Below are 26669 nucleotides of genomic sequence, written 5' to 3' on the forward strand. Positions count from 1 at the left end.
ATTTTTATGTTTAGCTTTTCTTACATTCATGTTGTAGGTGACATATTTTTCTAACAGTAGCAAATGAGGTTCAGATTTACTAATTTATCAAGCCAGAAATGAGAGGCGTACAGAGAAACCATCTTGTAAACTAGTCTTGACCTACACAGCTCAGTGAAACGGCTCTGCTTTCTAAAAGGGTCATTTGCCTGCAGTCGCAAGAAAAGAACAGGGCTCGAGGCAGGGGCTGCGAGAGGCTTACCCAATCGTCATTCTCCCTCTGATTTGGTAACAGAACCCTAATATTATTTAGGTTGGCAACTTGCCCAGCTAAATGACAATGCTTCCAAATTCTCTAGCATTCCATGCAGATGGCAGCAGGGAGTGTATCTTTTACCAAAACAGTTGTGTGGGCCTTGGGGGGCCGGCTCTCCTTTCCCTTGCCCTCTTCCTTCTGCCTAGAAACAGGTGAAGGCTGGAGGCTCAGCAGCCATGGAAACTAGACACCAGGGACAGCAGAGCAAAAGATGCAAGCGGTCTGGGGCCCTCGTGGCTTTGTGAAATTGCCACCCTGGTCCAGGACTGATGATCTCCACATTTCCCAGACTTGCTTAAAAATCTGTGGTTGGGACTCTGTTACTAGCAGCTGGAACAACTCCTACCCAATCCGGGCTTTCTGTGGCTGACCCTGATCCCATCATGGGGACAGATGCCATCCCGTGTTCTTTTAGTTGGGAGGTGAATTATCAGGAAGGGTCTGGTGGCACAAAAGGTCACCTCAATGACCTTTTAGATCAAATTCCCTTTTTTCTCAGTGACGAAGGGGAGGACGTACAAGGCCTCTTGGGCCCCTTTTAAGGAATGTCCTGTCAGAGGCCTATACCCACAAATCTAGCAACTTTTCTCTTTGATTACAGTGACTTAATGGAGTGGGACTAAAATAGTTTGCACTGAAATTTAAATTTCTGATGAAAGTCAGCCTACAAAACCCCTAATTGCAAGGTTGGGGCTGGGAAGATTACTATATTTTCTGGCATTGGAAACTCATGGGTCCATATTATCCTTCAATAGTTATTTCAAGAAGTTTTATACTGATTTTTAAAATCATTTAGATTTGCATAATTAGGAGGTATGATCAATTTTAAATGATTTAGAGGAAATAATTAGAAGATGAGAAACTAATTAAATCATTCTAAAAGCACCAAGCTGATTTTCAAATATCAGAGTCCTTAATTTATAAATGTTTTAATACACTTTTTATAAGACCAAAACACACATGTGCAATTCATCTACCATTTTTCTTTGTAATGTCTTTTCCTTAGAGGGTTGTTGAGTTTGCAACCATTCAGCCTCACTGTCTCATCACATCTCTGGAATCAATCCAGGGCGCGCATTTTGGCACATCTGGCCGGAGCTGAGAGCGTTATCTATAGCCACAGGATAAAGCCAAACCAACTGGCTCACGAAACAAGGGCACTGGTGCCCACAGAAGGCACAGACTAAAATACTTTATGGTATACATGAGGGAATTGAACGATTTCTAACATGTTGACTACTTCTGCTTTCTAACTTAATTTTTAGCCTCTTTTACTCTAAATAAGAGGAAAAATCATGTGTAAGTTTGTACTATTTCCCTTTGCTTTTCTGAATAAAGGACATCTTCGTTAATCATTCAAAAACAAAAGAAAACTTAGGTTTTAAAGCAAGTAAAATCTGGTATATGTGATACCAGCAAAAGTCGGAATCTTTTTATGGGATCTTTGAAGTCCATAACAACAAAACTATTTGTGTCTCCAATTCCTTACATCATTTTATTTTCATTAATCATATTTATATAATTTTATACCTATATCTATTTATAATGTTTTTAATTATTATATGTATTTATTATCACTAAATTAGTAAAGCTATTAATAACATATATTTTGAGTTTCTATATATAAAATTACAATGTTAATTTATCTATCTAGAAACATCATGTATGATAATTAACAGCATGCTGTATTTACTCTTCATCTCCACTTCTTTTTAAGAAGGCCAATGGTGATTTATAAATTTCAACAATGATACATAATACTGACATATGTCATACCTGCAGGATAATGGGGTCCATGGGGGAGGGGCCTGGCAGAAGGGCTTGGTAACATAACACAGTTAGAGAAGGCCAAGGCATTTAAAAACATGTCAAACTAGAGAAACTCTGAAAATTCTTAATAAAGGCATTTGGGCTAACCCAAAATAAGTTGTTTCCAGCTTAAATGCTGAGGAATTCCATAAAAACCAGGCTATGGGAAGATATATATATATATATATGGTGTAAGATAGTGAGAGAGTAGATGGAAAGGATATAAGATCTGAAATAAAGTGCATTTAATGTTGTAATTATCCAAAGTCTGCTTCTTTTTTCCACGAAATGTGGTAAGAGTTCTTCCTTTGCCAAGCATTTCCGAAATGCATTGAACAGCACATAATTCACATAAAATTTCTGGTACAGATATTTGTCCAAGGTTGGGGGCAGTTTTTTAGCTATGTTTTTTCTTAATCTTTTAATTTTCTAGAATAAGTCATGACAACTTCAGTATCTGTACTATTGGGAATTAATTAAAGAGTGATAAGATTGGATAAAGTACGATATGCCAAAGGACATTTTAGCTATTACTTATTTTAGCTTCTGACTTGACTCCAGCATTTCCTTCTGCTTCCAGACCACTGCACTAATCTCACGACCTGTCCTATGTCACCCGAGCTCGGAGAGACAGATAGATCCTCATATAAAGAGTGGGTCTTCACTCCAGTAATATGAAAGGCGATTTTCTCCACACACAAGAAGGTGACCAAAGGCCGCTATACTGTACAATAAGTGGCCTGGTTATCCCTAAAATTTAGAAGATCTTTAAAGGATTAAGTTACAAATCATACCAAAAATTATTTGAGGCCCAAGTAATTGATGTGACTTTTTGCATGCACATGTTACAGATTTGGTGTTTAAATCACGCAGCCATGCTTTGATCCTGCTGTGGGAATTCTCCCCTGAGACTATCTACTTACGGGCCTTTGCTGTTTATTGGACGTTGGATCTCTCACATAAATAGTTCGGTCAGTATTACGTACTGGTTGAGTCTTCAAATCTATTCCATCGTCATTCAGATTGTCTTTCCTTTTTGATTTTATACATCCCATATTTCCTGTTGGAATATAAGAGCAATGACATTGTTTTACTATTCGAGAACTGGCTTCAAGTCATCAAAATTCCTCCAATTAACGAAGAGTAAAAAGAATATACTTTATTCTTTATCATAGATAGTTTAACACACTCAAATGTGGATACTGTTCACAAACCAGCTTGCTTCATCATTCATTTGTGCATTCATTCACTCAAAAACTATTTATTGAACATCAATTTTATGTCAGCAAGACATAATTCCTGCTCTAAAGATGCTCATCTTCTTGTGGCAAAGATGTGTCGATTAATAGTACAGTACAATGTGACCAATCAATGATAGAGGATGCAGTGGATCTAGGAAAGGACATCTAACTCAGGCAAGAAGAAAAGGAAGCGGTCAGGGCAAGCGTCCTGAAGGAAATGCTCTGGTGAGTCAAAACGGGAGGGATGCCAGGCAGGTGGTAAAGTCAGTAAAGGGCTTCCAGGAAGAAGGAACTTCACATAGGTTCGAAGTACTGGCCCTCAGATAATATGGCCCCTTCAGGCAACTAGTTCAATCTCACCCCTGAGGGAACTAGTTCAAGCTGATCCCTTCAGGAAACTAGTTCTACAACGTGAAAGCCTTGAGTCAAGGAGCCGGTAGGGAAGGCCAGGAGTAGGGCTGGAGAGAGAGGCACACCTCTGGTGCAACGCTGAGGAGTTTTCTTACCCTGAAGACAAATGACACAATGTGCAAGGCAAAGCGAAGGGGGTGGAGGCATCAAAGGCAAGCATGACCGGGAGTTAGAATGCACAGAACAAAGCTCCAACTGAATGTGGCTTTCACCAAGACTGGAAATAAAAGAGGAGCCAGGAATGGGAGAAAAGATGCTTGTAGGAACATCCAAATGATCAAATCCAGCAGGCTTCCTAGTAAGATATGTGAGTGTGGAAACCAGGAGAGACTGCAGAGCTAGAGGCACAAATGATGGTATCACAAGTCACCATTGTACGTAAGACTTTGGAGGAAGAACCGTGGACAGAAGCGGGCTTGTGCTTGACCAGCGCAGAATGACATAACCATGCTTCTAAAGGCGAAACTCTGATTCATTTATTCAGTTAATACTAGGATGTGTAGAGCACCACACAAAGCACTCTGGGGCTAAAAAGATGATTTTAAAAATTGAAATCGGTAATGAATCTTGCCTTACAGTATAGCCTCATGGTCAAATCTACACATTAAAAACAAAGCAAAATCTCTTAGGCTCTCCATTAGAAGGCCCTGTAGGGCAGTGGTTCCCACACCTCAAGCAACACCAGAATCATCCAGACTCAACAGACAGATTCCCTGGACACATTCCAGGAAATTCTCTTGCGGCCCAGTGTGGGCAGGGTGCTCCCATATGATTTGTGTCATTCTGAAGCACCGCCCTTTGGGGACCACTGCCTGGAACCTTAGAGGAAGGAAAGATGATCTAGAGTTTGGGGAAGGGGGGGTGGGGGGGAAATCAGGGAATACTGCTGGGGAGGATTTGTTGTAAGACTTCTCAAGAACTCCTCTCTGAACTGTCACCCACAGGCATTGTTGCCACAGCTCATCTCTGTTTTGTTCTGCAGGCTTCCAGTTGGTCTGCAAACTTCCACTTGTTTATCATTTCATGAGTTGACGTCTGAAGCCTTTAAAGGACAGTCACACCTCTTTCTGAAACTAGCGAGCTGTAGTTCCCAAAATAAAGGGGAAGCAAGTACTTCTTTGATTCAAAACAGCACATTTTTTTCATATGCTAAAGTTTCTGACATGGAGATGGGTTTTAAAGACTTGTAAACAAGGGAGATGGGTTTAGAGTTGATCTGTAAACAAACAGATGAGTTCTTTTTTCACCAGTCCCCCCCATCCCACCCCCCACGCCCCCACACACTCCCACTCTCTAAAAAAAGCTGTGTTTAACTGGTAAGCCATTAAAATGGTGCTGTGTAACTGAGGGAACTTGGTACTGGAAAAGGCCTCCCAGTGCGACCCATAAGCACACACCAAGCTCTGGGGGAGGAGCCCTGCGGGGGGCCGCCCGCCCCCGCACCCCCCACGCTCTGATGATGGGCTACTGGGACACAGGAACCCCCATGCCGGGGACTCCCAAACCGGCTGGGGCTGCCCCCCCACCCACCCCCAGCCCTCAGCGGCTTGCTCCAGCTCTCACTCTTCACTTCTCTCTTCTCCCTCTCTCCCCATCTCCAGCTCTCTGTCTCTCCAGCTCTCTCTTCTCCCTCTCTCCAGCTCTTTCTCTCACTCTCTATCCAGCTCTCTCTTTTTTCTAGATCTCTACACAAATGTGACCTCCCCAGACAGGTCTTCGCCAACCACCCTATTGAAAAGAGCAGCCCTCTGCCCACTCCTCTCACTCTACCCTCTTATTTTTCTTCTCAGGACTGACATTGCATTAAACGCTGGTTCATTCATGGTCAGCTCCCCAACAGAATGGAAGCAGATGGGGCAGGCTCCCAGCCTGCTTCTCCAGTGCAGTTTTCCCAGCACTGAAAACAGTGCCTGCATGGGGCAGAGCAGGGGCTCCAAGAACATTTACTGAAAGAATGAATGGGTGGAGCGGCCCCGGCTGTGGCACTCAGCGCTTCCTACTTGCTCACCCCCACCCCTCTTGCTAAAGGTGAGCAGGGAAAAGGAAGGGAGGAGAAATCCACCTCAGTCCTTGTTTTACAAGAAACAGAGAGACAGAGACCACTAGAACCGACTTCTCGTTTATAGGAAATACAGAGGTTAGAGGAACACAAATGATCTGACCAACCCATAATGTGTGCTAAAGACAACTAGCCTGGACACTTCAAAAAGTATCGGGGGAGCGGTGTGGGGGCAAATTATTCCATATGAAGAGAGACTAAAGAGGCACAATGTGTGCACCTTGAATGAATCCTGGGTGGGGGGAGGGGAGGACACACGGCTGGGAAAATTGGGGAAATCTGAATATGTCAGAACATGATATCCAGGAATTGTCAGGTTTTACAGGCATGACAACAGTATCGTGGTTGCAGGAGAATATCCATGAGGAGCCCTGGAGGGATGCAGGCTCATGGGGCCCGCAACTTCCAACACTTCAGACAAAATGAAAAAGAGAAAGGTGGGACAAATGTGGCAAATCAATCTAGCTGAGGACATTCATTTCTTTTTTTTCTGTAGAAGTGGAATTTTCAAAATAAAAAGGTGAAGGGGGGAGAAAATAAGAGGATATTATGAACAACTTTATACAGAAAACTTGTTCAAGATGTTAGACTGCCCCCCCGTGTGTGTGTGTATGAGTGTGTGTGAGTGCATGTGTGTGTGAGGGCAGGAGATGAGATTAGAAATGTACTTTGTGGGGTGTTATTTATATGTCATGCCGAGCAGCGCAGGCTTCATTTCAGCAGGGAGCCATGGAAAGTTTTTCAACCAGGGAAACAACACGAAAGATCTCTACTTCCAAGAAAGAATGTTGTAGGAAGCGAGGACGGAGAAGAGAGCTGGAGTGGGGAAATCCATGACCAGACCTCTGAAGGGGTCCAGATGAAGAGATGATGGCGATTGTCCCAGGGCAGTGGCCGTGGGAAGGAAGAAGCATGAAAATGAAAAGCAGGTGGATGTGTGAGGGGTGGCGATAGTCCACAGATTATCACTGATTTATACTTACGTCATATTTCCCCCCGCCCCCATCACCATGGATAATTGAGAACTAAATGTATGTACTGTAGATGGGAACAATCACAACGCTACTCCGTGTGGAGTTACCATCCCGTCACGGCTCAGGCAGAACCATGCCCACTCGGCACTGAGCTTTGCGTTTGGGGCAGTGCGGTTCAGACGTGCTCCAGCAAGAAAGCTGGAGGGCTCCTCGCTGTGACATGGGAATGAACAACTGGAAGTCATACCAGCTCTTGCAATTCCTCATGCTGTGTGAAGGTACCAGCAAAGTAGAAAATACAATGCACCCCCAACAAAAACTGAGAAAGTAGTTACATGTTTGCAAGTGATAGGAGTTACTCTTCACCATGATCATATTTTTTAGTTAAACATTTATAATTTTCTAATTAGGCACCTCATTTAATCCTTGAAGAAACCCTATGACCCACGTAGTATTAAGCCCACGTTACAGAGGAGTAAACCGAAGCTTAGAGAGGTTAAATGCCCAAATCCCCAAAGCCACAATGCTAGTGAATCGTGGCACTGGGCCTCACACGCAGCTTTGGCCAGGTCTAAGCCTAAAGGCTGTGCTATTATCATTTTGCCATACACTGGCTACTTTGAAACTTGTGTTTTATCTACTTATTAATGAGATTATTTCTGTAGCCTGCTTCTTTCTCAAAAGAATTCTAAGTCCTTTACAAAAGAGACAATAATGAGGTTCATAAAATGAAAACAGAAAACTCCAGCCAAGGAAAAGAGGAAAATGCAAATGTGGTAACACGGTGGGTAACAGATTTGCTGTAGCAGGTTTCCTGGCAGGAAGACCAGGGGGCAGCATGAGTCACCTCCAAGTCACCGCACAGTCACAGTGCTTTCACGCTTTCACCAGGGGAAGAGGAAGTAACCCAGGCTCTCCACGGGAAAGCCAGTCCCCAGCCGGAAGTTAAGGTTTCATATAATAGACTTTACATAAAGCCCTGTGGATGATGTAGTTGACAATGTCTTCAATTTTTTTAACAGTAAATGAAGGCATTTCATACTTGGAGACTTTGGGTTAATAATAGTAATAACCGAGGGTTTGACATGCAAATTCAGCTCTGGATGTTCATCACACGAGCTCAACTAGATGGTCTACCAAGACACAAATAGCTGGGCAACCCTTTGCTCACATACGGACATCCACCAACACATCCAGAAAATGGGATACTGGTAACTTTTCTTTCCAGAAATTTTTTCATTGTAATAAATATCCACTAGGGGTGGCTCATCCTCATTCAAGGACCTTAGAATACTAAAATCCTTCAGAAAAAAAACCACCAAAAAAAGCAGACTCCGGGGTAAAAAACTAATTACAACTCTTTGTGTATCATCCTGCTGCCTCTGGTAAGATCTAATAATGCTTTACAATCGATTTTCCACCTCCTCAACAAAGAAGCAACTGTCCACTTGGAATTCCACTTCTGGCGATATGTTCGTTTTTTTTCCCTCCAGCTTTATTGAGGTATAATTGACACAAAACATTGTATAAGTTTAAGGGTGTACAATGTGATGATTTGATACACACAGATATTGTGAAACGATTATCACGAAAAGGCTAGTTAACACATCCATCACCTCACATAGTTATCAGGTTTTGGTTTGTTTTTATGTTGAGAACTTTTAGAGGATTTCCTTTTTAGACACACTTGCACAAGGGCACAAGGATGTTCATATTAGCATTATTTATATTATAGACTAAGACAATCTAGATGCCCATCAATAAGGGATAATTCTTTAAATCAGGTCAAACTGACATATTATGAGAGTAGGGTGGGTTAAAAAGAGAGATTTGTATAATTCAGACATTCTTGACCATCAATCATTATTGATTGAAAACAACTTTAAATATATCAATCAATTTATATCTCTTACAAACTCCTAAGGCAGATACTACAATTTGCAAAATATTTTGGAGTAAGGACTGTGGAGTTGGATTGAACAAAAATCCTGGATCCATCAATTATTAATTGTGTGATCTTGGGCAAGTTGCCTAACCTCTCTGTACCTCGGTTTCATTCTGGAAAATGGAGATAAATTTCTCTCACTCATTAGGTTGTTATGAGGATTAAATGAGTTAAATTAGTTAATATTTGTAAAGTGCTTAGAAGAATACTTAAAACAGCACACAGTAAGAGCTATATACATGTTTGTTAAATACAGAAATAAACGCAGTCCACATGCCAGTTTTTCCTCCAATACCAGAGGAGAAAGAACCTCATGATGAGAAGCACAAGGACATCCTACTCCGCCCCAAAGAGGGTAGTGTAGAAACACATCTCCCACCTCAGCCTCAGACTGGCCTCTGGGCTACCTGTACCATCCTAATGGACATTTTCTCCCCGCCCCCTCCTCTTTTGGGCAAGGTACCCTATATGCCATGCCACTCTGCTGGATACTTTTTTTTTTTTAAAGGTATGCTTTGTGTATGTGTATGTGTGTGTGTGTGTGTGTGAAGAAGATTGGCCCTGAGCTAACATTTGTTGCCAAATCTTCTTTTTTTTTTTTCTTGCCAAAGCCCCAGTACATAGTTATTAATTGTGTGATCTTGGGCAAGTTGCCTAACCTCTCTGTACCTCAGTTTCATTCTGGAAAGTGTTGTCAGTCTAGTCGTAAGTCATTCTACTTCTTTTCTGTGGGACGCCACCACAGCATGGCTTGATGAGCGGTACGTAGGTCTGCACCTGGGATCCAAACCAGGGAGCCCGGGCCACCAAAGTGGAGTGCTCGAACTTAACCACTATGCCACTGGGCCGGACCCTGCTGGACACTTTTGTATTGCATGATGACCTGAATGGACACGTATGTACTACTCTGTAATTAGGGAGGAGGAGAAAAATTGTGCCATGAAAGAGGTTTCTGAGTTTGGATAGAACATGCATTTGGGGTAAAATTTTGTTTTTCATCATGGGTTTCACAAGTTTAAAAGGTATTCCATCATATATATTATATTTTAACCTGAAGTCTATACAAGTTTGCCTACTTGTCTGCTACATAAGTTTTTAAATGACTAATTTTTCATATTATCAGAGCTTAAAGACATCAAAAATAGGAAACTGGATACTGCTCCCCTCTATGAAATCTGAATCCATGTTTTAGCAATTATTTCACACAATCCTAGATCTTAAAATTTAAAAACAAAGTTACTAGAATGTAACTCCTCAGAAACTAAATTTCTTGCCTTTAGAAAGTGTTACAAAAGAAATTGTGTTGGTACTATGTTTTGTTTTTATTATGACTCATGCATTTTCTGCCTTTATTCCAGCAGTCACCAAAAAGAAACTAAAAACGTTTTTTTTTTACTTCACCACAACTTCCCAAACTGAATGCTTTAATTTGCATTGAGTTTTCCCGGCAACAGTGAATTACTCATCCAAAGGCTCACTGGGGGCTCAAGTCTTCCTCCTGTTCCTGACCTTCTCTTGCCTGACCTTGCAATATCATGTGGTCATTCTGGAGCAACCAGAAACATCTATGACGGTAGGAAATAAAGGAGGTGGGGAGAGAAAAGGGAAGAACACGTAATTGCCTACTTTGTGCCTGGCATTTCACCAACAGGAAAGCAAAGCCCAGAGATGAAGCAGTACCAGGTTGTCAAAGGTCTTCGGTAGAGTGGATCTTGGCCCATCAGCTTCAAAGCTGCCTTCTTTACCCACCCAAGGCCTTGCTGCCTCTCTGTGGAGGGAGCTTTGTCTCCAAAAGAGTTTTCTGAATTAGAGAGTTTAGAAAGACATAGAGATGGGTGGTAAAGATCGCAAACAAAAGTGATCTTGGGCTTCAGAAGTAGTTTGAGTCTGTTCAAGGGTCATTCATAGGAATCCATCCCTAAACGAACGCCCTCCAGCCCTCACACGTGCATTCCAGTGCCAGTTATTTAACTCAAGAGATTTACTTTGCCCGCCCAAATTGAACCCTTTTGACCCCCTTTCATTGTTTCCCTTCTTACTTTACTTTAGAGACTTTTTCAGAGAAGGAAGTCTACGGAGGAGTTGCAATGTTTTCTTCAAACTACCTTCAGAGAGGGGGTCAGGGGGCCTCAGGACGGCAGAGGAGGAGAGAGCGCAGGAACTAAACTCCACAGTCAACTCCAGCAATTCCTAACTTAAGTAGTTGTCTTTTCTTTTGTCAATTTTCCTAAATTCCTTTTGAAAGAGAGAGAATGGAAAAGGGTGTCACCAGACTCTCTTTACTTAGGCAACTGAGATTTTTCTTCTTATACACCACGGTAACCATTTTCAAACATTCTCGATATTTTTCCTCTAAAAAATCTCCCAGAAAGCCATGTTGACACAGTTGGTAAGCTGGTAACCATCTCTGCCTGGCTCCAGCCTTTCTTATTTGATCAGCCTCTCATATAAGGCCCTCCCCAAGATTTAAATACCGCATGTAACAGGAACAGTGTCTTGGGGCGATTAAGTCAGTGTCGTTTTGGTCCTTGGTAACCTCTAACTCCTCATTCTCCTCTGGATTCCACATCAACAGCAAGTCCCGGACGACTTGGTCCACAGAGCCGCTCTGTGGTATGGAGCTCATCTGCAGTTTATTTTATGGATATCATCTGCAGTCTGGGGCTAAGGTTGAGCCATTGGGCTTCCCGAAGAAGGGAGGAGGATGTGATTTATAAGAAGGACTTCTTGATTTACAAGAAGGGAGAAAAAGGAGTCTGAAAGAGCATTAAAAAGAGGAAGACTGGGATAGAACCTGTGTCCAAGGGGCCTGCCATCCCCCACCCACTTTTACTATTAAGGACCGGTCAGGAAAGGGAGGTGGGCCGGGAAGGGGTTTTAAGAATATCTAGATAGTTACAGGTCCACATCCCGAGGCCCAGCCTGGAGGAGGCGCTGGGTCGGCCGGAGGGGCTGCTTCCCTCTTTGCTTCCCATCTCCCACAGGGTGAAGCACGAAGGGAAGGAGGTCGAGACAAAACAGCTGGAGGCTGTCTTGAGGCTCCCCTCACTCAGCCTGTTGAAGGTTTCAGGGGATCCAGACGTTTCTGAGTGCCCTGCCATGATCCATTCACTCTTGGGGTGGCTGTCAGTGTAACACTGCCCCAACCCCAGCGCCCAGGCATATGTCAGCAGGCACACAAGACTATGGAGAGAATCTGGCTTCTTTCTCCCCAAATAGCACAATAGAAACTCTGTTTGTGTACTTTACATACCATGTTGGAAAGAAACAGAGCAAGAAACGTGAAGGACTAAGCTCTTATCTTAAAGAAATGGAGTCATGACGGAAAAGAGACTACTTTTCCATCTCTCTGATGGAAAAGATTCAAACCCTGTTAGTAAACTTAAAGCTATTTTCCCACCTGCTGCTATTCAGAGGGCTGAAGAGAGAGAGTTAGAGAATGTGAAGCCTTTTTTCTTTTTTTTTTTTCCACAGCTGAATTGCAGTGGGTAAATTCTACAAGCCTGCTGCACACAAGATGTAGTGGGTTCTGGAATTAGATAGTGGTGAAGATTTTACAACCTCATGAATATACTAAAAACCACTGAATTGTATACTTTAAATGGGTGAATTTATGGTATGTGAATTATACTAATAAAAAATTAATTTTAAAAAATGCCCCCCCCCAAGGGTGGGCATGGGGTGAAGGGGAGCACTTATGTGGTGACAATCAGGAAATAATGTACAACTGAAATCTCACATTGATGTAAACTATTATGAACTCAATTAAAATTAAAAAAAAGCCCCCCCAAAAGAGAGGTACAATGCAGTATGGCTAGTTTCCTCTTTATTAATTTTTCTTTATGCCTTTGTGATCAAAGTCTGATAAGTTTTAATTTACCTATGTTTGCTGACGTCTTTATCTGGTTTGAAAACATTTCTTTATCATTTGCTGTAAGACATAAGCATAGGAGCAGGAAGACCCAGGGGTTATGTAGTTAGCTATAACATGGACGTGTAGTGTAAAAATGTAAAGCTAAGATGCTGAGATATTCTGAAATAATGATGCATACAAAGAGCAAACTGACTGCATTTAGCGGAACCTTAGGAAACCAATAGTTTCAATCACTGCGTTTATTAGAGTGAGTCCAGAAAAGAAGCACAAAACAATTAAGGAGGTCGATGAGGGATCAAACACCTGCAAGTTTGGAGTCGAGAGCAGAGAAGTTGCGGAGTATTTGACTCTTGGCTGGAAGAGAGAGCATGAAGGGTAACGAGAGGTTGAGGGAGGTAGGAATCGGGAAGCCTGGCTGTGGGGTCCAGTCTTGACGGTCCCTTTACTATGGACAAAACCGCTCTCTTCTCTGGACTCTTATTTCCTCACCATAAAATGAAATCATTGGGCTTGGCATGAGAGGGTAAATGATACAATCTTTAACTTGACAATACATATTACAGTCCTTTAAAATGTACGCACTTCTTAACCCAACATTACCATTTCTAGCAGTACGTTATTTCTAAGAAAATAACTGGGCAGTTACACAAAGCTTTGTATAATCAGAAATATATTTTGCCAAATAATAGATCAGCAATGAAATAAATGGAGACTAGCTCTCAAAATTCATTTCACCCATAGCCAGTTCTCTGAGGGTTTTCAAATTACAAGGTGATCAATTTACCAAAAATTTGTATCTTGTGAGGTTTATATAATTTCATATTAGATGGTTTTAACAGTTTAAGTTTACAGTAGTTTTCTATTAGTTGGAGTGTTTTAATAGCCTAAGGATATAACAAATCCTATCAAATGTAACTGTTTTAAAGGCTTTTGAAGATTTTTATGATGCCTTTTAAGGAATGTTCTATTTTTAAAAACTAAGCATTGTTGAGTCTTCTTAGGATTGTATTAGCCTTAGTTAATTGTAATTAATAGCTTAATTATTAAAAATAATTATGAGACAATTGGAGACATTTGATCATTTATTGGATATTTGATGATAAAGATATATTATCACTCTTATGTTTATTAATGCTAATAAATTTATGTTTAAAATGAGTCTTTATCTTTTAGTGATTAAAATTAAAATATTTATGGATATAATTTTAAACAGTAATTAGTGGCTTAAGTATAATATGAAATATGGATGTTCCTGTAGTTTCCTAGTTCATTTCTTACTTTACCAATCCTTACATTTTAGGATTTTAAACTAATTTCTAAAAATTCATTGACCCTGGTGACATATTTTTATTACATTTGAGGCTCAAGTCTTCTGCTTTTTTCTAGAAATTCCTCTACACATCCTCACTTCCTTTCCACATCTCAGGATGGTTCTATCCTTTTGTGCCAAATGGTTTTGCAAACAGCTGCAAGATTCACGCATCCTAATTTCTCCTTAGAAACTAGAGTTTTAGTAAGTCATGTTTTAGGAGCACTTTGGTCACTTCCAATTTCTTTCTGATGCTTCTAAATTTAAATTTAAGCTTAAATTACATTAAAATTAAAAAAAATTTTTTTTTGAGGAAGATTGGCCCTCAGCTAACATCTGTTGCCAATCTTCCTCTTTTTGCTTGAGGAACATTCTCACTTAGCTGACTTCTGTGGCAATCTTCCTCTATTTTGTATGTGGGACACCACCACAGAGTGGTTTGACGAGTGGAGCTAGGTCTGCACCCGGGATCCAAATCTGTGAACCCCAAGCTGCTGAAGCGGAGCATGCAAACTTAACCACTGCGCCACCGGGCTGGCCCCTAAAATTTTAACTTTTTAATTGCAGAAACATCAAGGCTGATACACTATTTGAAGAACTAGCAGGAAAACATTAAAAATGCATAAAGTTGAAAGAAATTGGAACTTTTTTTTTAAAGATTTTATTTTTTTTCCTTTTTCTCCCCAGAGTCCCCCAGTACATGGTTGTATATTCTTCGTTGTGGGTCCTTCTAGTTGTGGCATGTGGGACGCTGCCTCAGCGTGGTTTGATGAGCAGTGCCATGTCCGCGCCCAGGATTCGAACCAATGAAACACTGGGCCACCTGCAGCGGAGCACGCGAACTTAACCACTCGGCCACGGGGCCAGCCCCTGGAACATTTGATAAATTCATCAAATTGGCCTTAGGCAACTAGCTTTCGGAAAACTGACCTCGAAAATGATACATCAACACAAAAGAATACTATGTAGTCATTAAAATATTGTGTGTGTGTGTATATATATATGTATATATATATATTGACATAAAAAGATATTCACAATATATTTAAGTGAAAAAAGTTAAAAAAACAGTACATATAGCATGATAGCATTTTTGTGTGTAGGGGGAATATATAAACGAGCAGAAAAAAAGTCTAGGAAGAAATATCCTAAAATATTATAATGTTCCCAGTGACGGGATTTGCAGGTATTTTTGGGTTTGCCTTTCCAAATTTTTAAATTTTCCACTGATGAACAGACAGACAATCTCACATGATATTTCCTATCAATGTGTATACATATGTGCGTGTGTATATATGTATACATCAGAGGTTGAAAGACTTTAGGTCATGTGTTCAGTTATCCTTATTCTAAAATCTTAAAAGATGTTTATTCTATTTTGTATAACTTATATATTTATATACACACACAAGAATACAATGTATTTTTATTGTACATATATATAACATGTGATACACACACACATATATGTAAGCTTGCACAAAAATGGAAAACATTTTTGAAAATTTTAAAACAAAATAAGAGAATCTGCATCCATGGCCTAAGGTCCCTCAAACTCTGATAATCTGTGGGAGTAAAGGACTCAGAGAGGATGCAGCTGGAGCTGTGTCTTTGCTAAGAAGTGAAAAGGAAATGAAATGTCCATCATGAAGATTTTTATCAGACATAGGAAAACTGCTTGACGTCTGGAGGATGCACCTCTGGATGTGTACTCTGGAGGGACGTCAAGGGCTCTGCTGGGTGTCGCAGGAGGTGACAATCACTCAAGCTGCCACGTGAACACAAGAGGCAGGTTCAGTTGACACCTACAAGTCCCCTTCTCTTCAACTCCAAGCCACGTTGAAAGGTCTAAGGGGAGGGAGTTGGAGGAAGAAGAAAGAGGCTGTGCAAAGGTCCCATGACTGGGATGCAGTGAGGGTAGGAAAGGAGCGGGTATGGTGGAAGAGAAGCAAGCAAGGGGCTGAGTAGTAAGAGAAGGCCAGGGTCCTGAACCTCCTACAAGAAGTGTGCAGCTGACAGCAAACAGACGAAAGATGTGGGTGCTCTGCCCCCATCAGTGTGCAGTTGAAGCCTCTCCCACATGGCAGGTCCCATCTGCTTATTTCTTAGTCGAGCAATTTCACACCAAGGAAGAGAACAGGGATTGCCGAAACAAGTGGGGTTTTTCGGTTTTGTTTCTCTTAACAATAAAAGGGAACACTAGGAAAACAAGATGAGCTCACGGAAACTTATGTATTAGAGGGAAATGTGTCATTTAAAGGACCAGAAGAGGAAATCAAAAGCAGAGTCTGCATAATGTATGTACAACCAACCAAGAAGTATATCAGACATCAACTTTGTTTCTAGCCTCAGATTTTATGACCAATAATCCAGCCACCCATATTCAGAAATACATAAAATTACATATTTATATTCCACTTTAAGAGTTAAGTCAGCTTTACATAAATGCATATAACATAATAAAAACTATTATGAAATCAGGAAAAAGTGAAACTAAGCCCAAGACCGCAAAAAGAAGTTGAATGTTGTATCATACCATAAATTTCTGCACAATTGTTAGATGTAGACTGCAAATCTACAAAAGTCTAGCTAGAGGCTGAAGCAAAGAGGAAAGCGTGCCCATGGATAGAAATAAATCTGCTTCTCTACAACATGGTTTCTCAACCTCAGCACTATTGACATGTTGAGCCAAAAACTTCTTGGTCATGGGAGCTGTCCTGTGCATCGCAGGGTAATTAGCAGCATCCTTGCCCTCTACTCACAAGATGCCCATAACACCCCTCTCACCCTCCTTACCACGAATTTTGACAACTAAATGTCTCCAGATATTGCCAAATGTCCCCTGATGAAAACTGCATGGCAGGAAATCTGATGTTTTAATTACTGGTAATGACCTTAAAGTATTGATATTTTCTGTTACAGGTTGCGGCAGAATGCAATGCTTTGTTAATCATCAGTGAAAGACAGGTTTAATATCCCATTATAAAATTTAAGGCATAGCCAGAAATCTTGTCCAATAGACTGTACACACAGACAGACAGGCTCACAAACACACAAACACAGACCTGGTGTTTGTGGGAACAGACCCAGAAATTTTTTTTGAGAAAAATCACCCTGCCTCTATGCTTAAATATAAACTAGTCTCATGAGGTAAAGTTAGAAGAAACAGTACGAATGATCTGTTCGATCTACTCCCCTCTTACAAGGAAAGTAAGGCTCAAAGAAGTCAAACCAAGACTAGTTACTAACAGCTTTTATTTTCACTGAAGGAAACGAAAAAAATCATTTAAAAGTATATTGTGAACAAAATAGAGAGCCCAGAAATAGATCCACAGAAATATAATCAACTGATCTTTGACAAAAGAGCAAAAGCAATTCAATGGAGAAAGGATAGTCTTTTCATAAATGATGCGGGAACAACTGGAGATCCACGTGTAAAAAAAAAAGGTATAATCTAGACCCAGATCTTACATCTTTTATAAAAATTAACTCAAAATGGATAACAGAACTAAATGCAAAACTATAAAACTCCTAGAAAATAACATAAGAGAAAATCTAAATGACCTTGGGTTTGGCAGTGATTTTTTTTAGATACAGTATCAAAAGCATAATCCATGAAAGAAAAAATCGATAAGTTGGATTTCATTAAAATTAAAAACTTCTGCTCTGCGAAAGACACAGTTAAGAGAATGAAAAGACAAGCCACAGCCTGGGATAAAATCTTTGTAAAACACAAACAAAGGACTGGTATCCAAATATACAAAGATTAATTAAAAAATGAGCAAAAGATCTGAACAGACACCTTACCGAAGAAGATATACGGATGGCAAATAAGAATATAAAAAGATGCTAAATATCATGTCATGAGAGAATTGCAAATTAAGACAACACTGAGATATGCCACTGCACACCTGTTAGAATGGCAAAAACCCAAACTACCAACATCACCAAATGCTGGCAAAGAGGGGGAATGACAGGAACTCTCATTCATTGCTGGGGTAATGTAAAACGGTACAGCCACTTTGAAGGATAGCTTGGCAGTTTCTTACAAAACTAAATATAGTCTTAACATATGATTCAGTAATTGTACCCCTAGTACTTACCCAAATAAATTGAAAACATACACACAACCTTATACGGATGTTTATAGCAGCTTTACTCATAATTGCCAAAACTTAGGACCAGGATGTCATTCAGTAGGTGGATGGATAAACAAACCGCGGTACATCCATACAATAGAATCTTATTATCCATCGGTAAAGAGAAATGAGCTATGAAGGCACAAAAAGATATGGAGGAAACTTATATGTGAAAGAAACCAATATGAAAAGGCTACAAAGTTTATGATTCCAAGTATACGACACTCTGGAAAAGGCAAAACTATGGAAACAGTAAAGAGATAGCGGTTGCCAGGAATTCGTGGCGGTAAAGGATAAGGAAGTGGAGCACGAGGGGTTTTCAGGGCAGTGAACTATTCTATATGATACTATAAGGTGGATACACAACATTATACATTTGTCAAAACGCACGGAGTGACCCAACTGTAGACTTTCATTAATAATAATGTATCAATATTGGCTCATCACTTGTAATAAATGTACCACACTAACGAAGATGTTAATAATGAGGGGAAACTGGAGGGTGGTAAGTGCTATACGTGAAACTCTGTGTACTTTCCACTAAATTTTTCTGTAAACCTAAAACTGCTCTAAAAATCAAAGTCTAATTTTTTAAAAAGTATATTGTAACAGAATAGGCACCATCCACATACTTTTGAGTCAGTACTTCAGAAAACAGATCCTCAATTTTGAAAAGACTATTGCCTTAAAATATTTCTGCGGAGAAAAGTTGCACGCATCCACATAATGTGCTCCTTCTTAAACCCAATATTCTTTACAGTCATCAAGGGCAAGCTGTCACCTGCTCTGCCTTAATAATTATGATGTAAACTACAATAGAATTTCATTAAATCTTCTTGGCTGAATTCCCAAACGTTTACAATTTTAGCTAAGGAAAATAACTGGCAAGAGTTGGAAGATCTATTAATGTTTAATAATAAAGTCATTATTCCTAACAACGTGCCTATGGCCATTTACGATAAATGACAGGTACAACTGAACTAGATGTATAAAGATGGCAAGGCAAAGTACATCTGATCATGGACACATTTGTTTGCATAGTGAACAAGATTTTACCAGCAATTAATAATCATGCAGAACCACCACTGTTGACCAATTGTTCAATAAGTCAATTAAGTAAAAATAGGATGAGTAGCAGGTACATAAACTATATGGTATTATTCAAGGGACTACTGTAGAGCTGGTGAAATTGAGAATAACAAAGTGGTTGGATCTGGTGAGTAAAACTGTATAGGGAGTATTAGGAGGATAGGGTAGGAGTCTGCTGTTTTATGTTAAAGGTTTTTAGTTGTTTTGGTTTTTAAATTATGTACAAGTATCACCTTGAAAGTGATAAGAATTAATTTTTTAAAGACGGCTAAAAGAACTATGTAACTAAATAAAAAACATTTATAATGTAATTTTCTTTTAAAAAGCTAGATAAAAAGTTTTATACACATTATGATTACACATGCAGAAAAAAGTTTGGAAAGGGATATTAAAACCAAATTAAATCAAAATGAAAATAAAAATACTTTTATGCTTCTATGGTGGGTCAGTTTTTATTTTTACTTTTCTCCATTGCCAAAATGATTCCAACAAGCTACAGTGTTTTACTTTTATAAAAATATACTTGTAAAATTAAAAATCAAGCACAGGGAGCCACTGATTTATACCAGGCACCCCCACCCAGAGTGGCCTCTTCGACTTTCCCATTAACTGGGAGACAAGCTGCCCCTACAGGTGATGCTTCTGTCCTCTGCAATGCCTTGACATCGCAGCCAGCCTCAGTGTCCTCAGACACGAATGGGGTAATAATAACACTCATCCCCATAGGGTTGCGGTGGAGTTTAAATTATTTAAGGGAGATAAAGGCAAGAGAGCCTTCCCTCCCCATGGCCCGTGGTAAAGTATGATGGTTAAAAGCCAGGCAATGATTCTAACCTGGAAGACCAGAGGTCACAGCGTGAAGAGTTTGAACACAAAAGAAGTAAGGTAGAACAGGAATTGGAAACATTCTTTGGACTAAGCTTGAAGACAAAGCAGCTACTTCTCAAGTGGAGATAAGTATCAAGATACTACAAGTGGACTGGAGAGAGTCACTTTAAACTCACTCCAGGAGTTTAGAGGTGAAAAGGAGGAAACTGGAGGCCATGGCTGGGTCCAAAGTTACTTTCTTAAAATGGGTATGGCCAAGAAGTGTCATAGGATTGAGGAGGAGAAGAAAAAGACAGTAGAGAACAAGTCTGTACCATGGTTCCCAAACGGTCTGCTGAGGCACCCCAGGGCGCCATGGCAAACTCATGGGGTGCCTGGGGATGTTTCCCATTTTCAAAGGAAACACATTGACATCTATTGGACACCATGAGAACTATTAGCTTAAAGTAGTGCAGTTTCAACATTAGATTGTGCTGTATTCCTTTCAACAACCTCATATCTGTGCCAAAACAGGTTATCTGTGGGCGCTGTGATGAAAAAGCAAGTATCACATGAAGATAAGCATGGAACAGAAAGTGAGGATGGTGGCATCCAAATATGATTCCAAGAGTTGACAAGCTGTGTTGCACAGGTATACACGTCCCATTAGTGCATACCTGTGTTCATTTAAGAATAACATAAAAATATTTTTTTGTTTTCAATGTATGTGTATTATTTTTTCAAATGGTACTAAGTTATTATAACAGATATATATTAAGCTGTTTGGACCTAACTACCTAATAAATGGAACTCTTCGGTGTTTCTTCTGCTCTAGGATTGCCATGAAAAAATGACCAAGACACTCAGGGTGCTGTGGACCAAGAATGTTCGGGGACCAGTGAGCCTGTAGTTTTAAAAAGTGAACAGCAACCAATAGCAGGTTATGACAGGGCAGCTGGGTACTGTCAGCTTGAGCATCAAGGCAGAAAGACAGCAGAGGGTGGGGACACCAGCCTGTGCCCCCTGGGGAGGAGACGGCGTCTCCTGGCACCAGGAACCTACTCTGTCTACCTTTCATACTGCCCGCACTGCTGTAAAGAGAAACAGCTGATGCTCAGCAAGTATTAACATTGTAGAGGATGCCCCCGATTTGTCTCAGAAAACTTTAAATCACTTAAATAGCATGACAGATATTCTGTTGTAGTTCCATTTTTCTTAGTGGAAATTTCTCATTTTTCTCACCATCCCAGTCACCCAGGCTCAAAACCTCCGTCATCTTTGCGACCTCCACATCACATTTTATTCATGAGAATCAACTCTCCATCAGGCCCTGTTAGTTTCATAGTATAACTGTGCTTCGCTTCTGGGCTTAGGAAAAGGCATGGACCAAATAAATAGTGTTTTCTGATGGGTTTTCCCTCCATGAGTCTTCTTTCTCTAGTATACCCTACACGATATCGACTACTAAAAGGGGTAACTATTCTGGCTTGCTACAGCTGCCTCCAGCTAGTCCCTATGGCATCAGTCTTTTCCCTACCCTTTACTCAACTTTGTGAATTATATTTTCATCATGCCACTTCATATTCAAAATTCTTCACACTGCCTTTTATTTACCTGATTAAATGACGTATGACATACACATACACAGAACCAAGCTTTAAAATTGTGAGTTTTCCTCTCACCCATCCCTCCCTGCCCACTTCTCTATTTACGTTTCTCCACAGTCTTATTACAAGAGTTAAGATGACAGATCTGTTTTACCATCTGTCCATCTCTCCTTACATGAATGTGATGCCCGCGAGCACAGGGGTTTTGTCAGTTCTGTATGCTGTCGTATTGCCAAGCGCAGACAACAGTGTTTGGCATTTGTAAATGCTCTATAAATATTTGTAGAATAGAGTACCCAGGAGAATAAATGCTCAATAAATTTTAGACATTATTATTGTTTTAATACCATCGCCTCTAATACTGCTACCAACACCACTACTATGCCAACAAGATAAAATCTCAAATACTCAACTTGCCCCTCACAGTCTCTCACCGCCTGGCCCCGATCCATCATGCCATCACTTGTGTTCCTCCAAACACAGGACTCTAGTCAGACATTTGTATTTACCGACATGGCAGCATCATCCTGCCTTCACATCTTGGCTCTTACCCACGTAGGCAAATCCTACCTATCCTCCAGGGCCTAGCCCACACCCGACCTTGCCCACCCCCTTCATCCTCTCTCCCTCTGATTTCTTCTCTCCATAATGGATTTGGAACTTAGTCGCAAGCCCCAGGACATCTCTTACAGCACTCTTTCATGTCATTATGTAACTCCTGGATTGTCTCTCTGTTAAAGCGTGTCTGGCTCGCTCCTCAACTAGACGGTACACTCGTGGAGGGCAGACACTATTTACTCCACCTCTTTGCACACCACTCTGCTGCCACCACCAAAACATACAGAGTACCACTACCCAGCTGCCAAGCCAGCAACAAAACACCATTTTGAATTAAAGTTGAACTTAGAAATCCCATGGACTATATTTTGCAGTCAGAAGCAATTCTATAAGTAGAACCCATTATTTGTATTAGCCACAATCTATTTGATTTATAATGGATGATCAACAAATGTTAGATCCTCAAATTGTTTCAGTTGCAGACATATCTAGACCATGACAAGAACCAAAATGCCCCTATGAACTGAGAATCTGTGATCATTCAAAGAATTTGGGCTGAAAATGTCTGCTTTAAAAAAAATAACTTTCCCGAAATGGAGTAGCAAAGGGCTTTAAGATGAGGAAATGTGGGTCCAACTTGGTTCCTCTATTTATTAATAGCCATACAGACATCAGCAAGTTACTTAATTAAACAGCATTTTACTCATCTGTAAAATGTAGATAATACTCCACCTTCAAGGGTTACTGTGGGGATTAAATGAAATAGCATATGTTAAATGCTTCACCCAAAACAAGTAAACAATGTGTAACTTCCCGTTCTCCCTGCCTGTCCCCCAAAACAAGGAGAGCCAGATTACAGTGATGTTATTATACTTAGGTGAAGAAAGGCTCATGTGACCTTTGGCACAAACAAAATTGTTAAATAAAAATTGCTAACGAGCCTTTATGAATGTGGATTTCACTAATGACTAAAGTGCTACGACCCTCACAGCACTGCAGATAATTTCTGATGACCTCTCCCCGCCCCCTCTACCCCATCTTAGCCCTCCATCCACTCCTCTGAAATTTAAGTGATCCAGATTTCAGACTTTCCTCAACTCACAGTGGGCCGCCCACAATTAATCTGCTAGATCATTTTACTGTATTGACGGTCCACACTCACACATTTGGCAGGAAAACGAGTTCTGTATTTGCAGATACTTCTTTTTCAAGTGGCTTTGAGTTTTTTCTCTAATTTTTGTCACCAAGTGAGTAAAAAGTGAAGAATTCTATTTTTTGGCCTCAAGGAATGCTAAAGTGAAGGACAAAGGAGATGATGGAGCACAGAGCAGGGACACATGACAATCACTCTGGTCCTTCATTTTCCCAGGTGTACTCTGAAGTGGAAAGCTGCCTCTCACAGCTTCTCCTCCTTCAGAGCCATGGTCCAGCCTCACACTCAGCCCGTGTGTGTTCAGTTCTTATGCAAATGTCGTGTTCTCTCTCCCATCACTGCCTCTTTGCCTCTTGGACGTTTCCCCAGCCAGCCTCACGCTGAGCAGGAGAGGACTCACGACAGGCTATCAGGATTCAAGCAGCCCAGGAGGGGGAAGTTACTTGTTCCCACGGGCCTGGGTTTTTCTTTGGGTGGGTGTGTTTTCTCTTTCTGAAACCAGGAAGCTAAATTTGCCTAATGGTTAAACCCAAAAGGATTACAGATTCTTTCTTCAAGAACCCCAGAGGCCTGCGTCCACCCCTCCGGGTTAAACCAGTCCATTTCCAACCACCCTGACAGAGGAAGGCTCTCCACACTTGGCAGTGAAGCCTACTCGAGTCCATTATTTTTATGAAAAGTACTATGTTAACAGATCATTCATATTTAAGTTTCCCTTTCTTCCCACCAAAACTCTGAAAGTGCGAACACAAATTATATCTCAATTTCCCAACAAGACAAAAATTAAAATGTCATTTCTCCCTCCTCTATTTCTCTCTCCTCTTTTATCTAAACTACTTTTAAGTTCAGACTCACACACTTACATTCTTCACATTCCATTAACCAGCCTTGAATGCCCAGCCAGTTCTGGTTTCCTTGCAATAACTGAGATCTTCTTTCTCGCCTATCACTTTTGCTAAAAATGTGTTCTTCCTTGGTGACATATCCCAACGTTCAATAGCCCCGCCTGTCGGGGATGTCTTCCTAATGTCATCCTTTGCCGTTAAAGTCACCTCCTTCTGGTTTTAACCTTCAGACAGGTGGAGAATCCTTGCTACAGCCTGCATAGCCCCATGAGGGAACCTGTGAGAGTTGCTCAGAATCTTGGCGCACTCAGCAATGGTTGTGTTTGTCAGAGAACTGTGGGCACAGGCTGAGTTTGAATCCTTAGCTACTGGTCGACCTTGGGAAGTTATTTAATTTCTCCACTTCAGTTGACTCATTTGGAAAATGAGGATAGTGCCACCTACCCCACAGGGCCACTGTAAAGATTGATGGAGATAATACACGTAGAGCAGCTGGCAAGCATGCAATCCAGGAGGGCTCTTGTCAATATCACTTATGTGTGATTACCCAGAAATGCCTTATTATTCCTTAATAATTCTTTCTAGATTTGTCATTCTTAATTCTTTTAAACATATTTTCAGCCGCACTGGATATAGCAATACATTCTGTATTTCTTCCATCAATGTATAAGGCCATGATTCTTTTTTTTTTTATTGAGTTTATGATAGTTTACAATCTTGTGAAATTTCAGTTGTACATTATTGTCAGTCATGTTGTAGGTGCACCCCTTCACCCTTTGTGCCCACCCTCCACCCCCCCTTTCCCCTGGTAGCCACTAATCTGATCTCTTTGTCCACATGTTTAAATTCCTCATATGAGTGGAGTCATACAGAGATTGTCCTTCTCTGTCTGGCTTATTTCACTCAACATAATTCCCTCAAGGTCCATCCATGTTGTTGTGAATGGGATGATTTTATTCTTTTGTATGGCTGAGTAGTATTCCATTGTATATATATATACACCATATCTTCTTTATCCAATCGACAGTTGATGGGCACTTAGGTTGCTTCCATGTCTTGGCTATAATAAATAAAGCTGCAATGAACATAGGGGTGCATGGGACTTCTGGAATTGCTGATTTCAAGTTCTTTGGACAGATACCCAGCAGTGGGATGGCTGAGTCATATGGTATTTCTATTTTTAATTTTTTGAGAAATCTCCATACTGTCTTCCATAGTGGCTGCACCAGTTTGCACTCCCACCAGCAGTGTATGAGGGATCCTTTTTCTCCACAACCTCTCCAACACTTGTTACTTTTTGTTTTTGTTATTTTTGCCATTCTAATGACTGTAAGGTGATATCTTAGTGTAGTTTTGATTTGCATTTCCCTGATGATCAGCGATGATGAGCATCTTTTCATGTGCCTATTGGCCATCTATATTCTGTTCATGTCTCCTGTAAGGCCATGATTCTTAACCTCCACTGCACATTAGAACAACTCGGGGGCTTGTAAGAAAAATACATGTGCTCCAGCTCTACCCTAGACCAGTTATATCAGAATCTCTAGGCTAGGCATCAGTATTTTAAAATCTCCACAAGTAAACATAAGACTTTTAGGTGGTGGTAAGTGCAATGAAGAAAAAGCAGGGTACCAGGAGAGGGAGGGATGGGATGGTTGGTCAGCAAGCTCTGTGTGTGCTTAAGGGGAGGCCTCCACAGCAGGAAACAGCTATGCAGAGTCTCACATTGGGATCAGAGACAGAGCAGTAAGTGGGCTGAGCTAAGACAGCATCAGCAGCTGGAGATCCGCGAGTTACTGCTGTCCCCAGATTACCCTTGTTCTTTCCCACTACCATCTTGCTTGCTCAGCTCTTCCTTCAATTCTGTGCAGTATGTGCAATACCTCAGCTTCCTTCCAATAATTCCCCATTTTTGCTTAAGCTAGCCAGAGGAGGTTTCCATAGAAACTCAAATAACTTCTACTAACACAACAGGTTATTTAGTTTAAAGTAGTCTCATTTATGTAGGTATATTTGACAAACATGGAACTTCAAATTAGGAAATTTGGGGGAATCTATTATAGCCCCTACCACTGAGTATCCCAAACATATTCCTTAACTTTTCTGAGCCTACATCTTCTCCTCACTTATGAAACAAATGGGTCAAACAAAATATCCATCTCTTCCGGCTCAACTGCTATGCATCTATGAATCTGGGATCATTTTCACTCATTGAACATATTATAAAAGAGACACTGGAGGCATAAATATGTGCAAGACACAGACCTGTCCTCAAGGAGCTGAGTATATCGTGTCTTCATGCTAATGGAGGACAATTACCCAGTATGGGAATTTTTAGGGAACTCTTTTCCTTTCCTTCTTTCTTTAGTTCTTGTCATCAGCTCATTAGCACCAGCCTACCCTTCCCCATTCCCTCAACTTCACAAGTTTGACAAAATATTATTAGTGCATCCAGTATATAAAAACTTTTAAAGAGCAGTTTCAAAATTATATCTCTCCCTGACCTCAATCATCACCCTAAATTAACAGAAACCTGATTTTTTATTTTTGTCTG

At 40.6% G+C, this 26669-nt stretch overlaps 1 protein-coding gene across 2 annotated transcripts in view; it reads right to left on the bottom strand.

The window, feature by feature from the left end:
- The window catches only part of LYN (LYN proto-oncogene, Src family tyrosine kinase), a 113899-nt gene that overhangs the window by 56305 nt on the left and 30925 nt on the right, over positions 1-26669 (bottom strand). Inside the window, exon 2 of one of the 2 annotated variants that reach the window (XM_070630596.1) lies at positions 3091-3164. In XM_070630596.1, coding sequence (XP_070486697.1) covers positions 3091-3159 — 69 coding nt within the window. In that variant the 5' untranslated portion in view covers positions 3160-3164. Of the gene's footprint in view, positions 1-3027; positions 3165-26669 lie in introns of both variants that reach the window. The other variant, XM_070630595.1, reaches the window with a different exon arrangement.

This window comes from Equus przewalskii, chromosome 8 (assembly GCF_037783145.1).
Source record: "Equus przewalskii isolate Varuska chromosome 8, EquPr2, whole genome shotgun sequence".
Classification (NCBI taxonomy): Eukaryota; Metazoa; Chordata; class Mammalia; order Perissodactyla; family Equidae; genus Equus; species Equus przewalskii.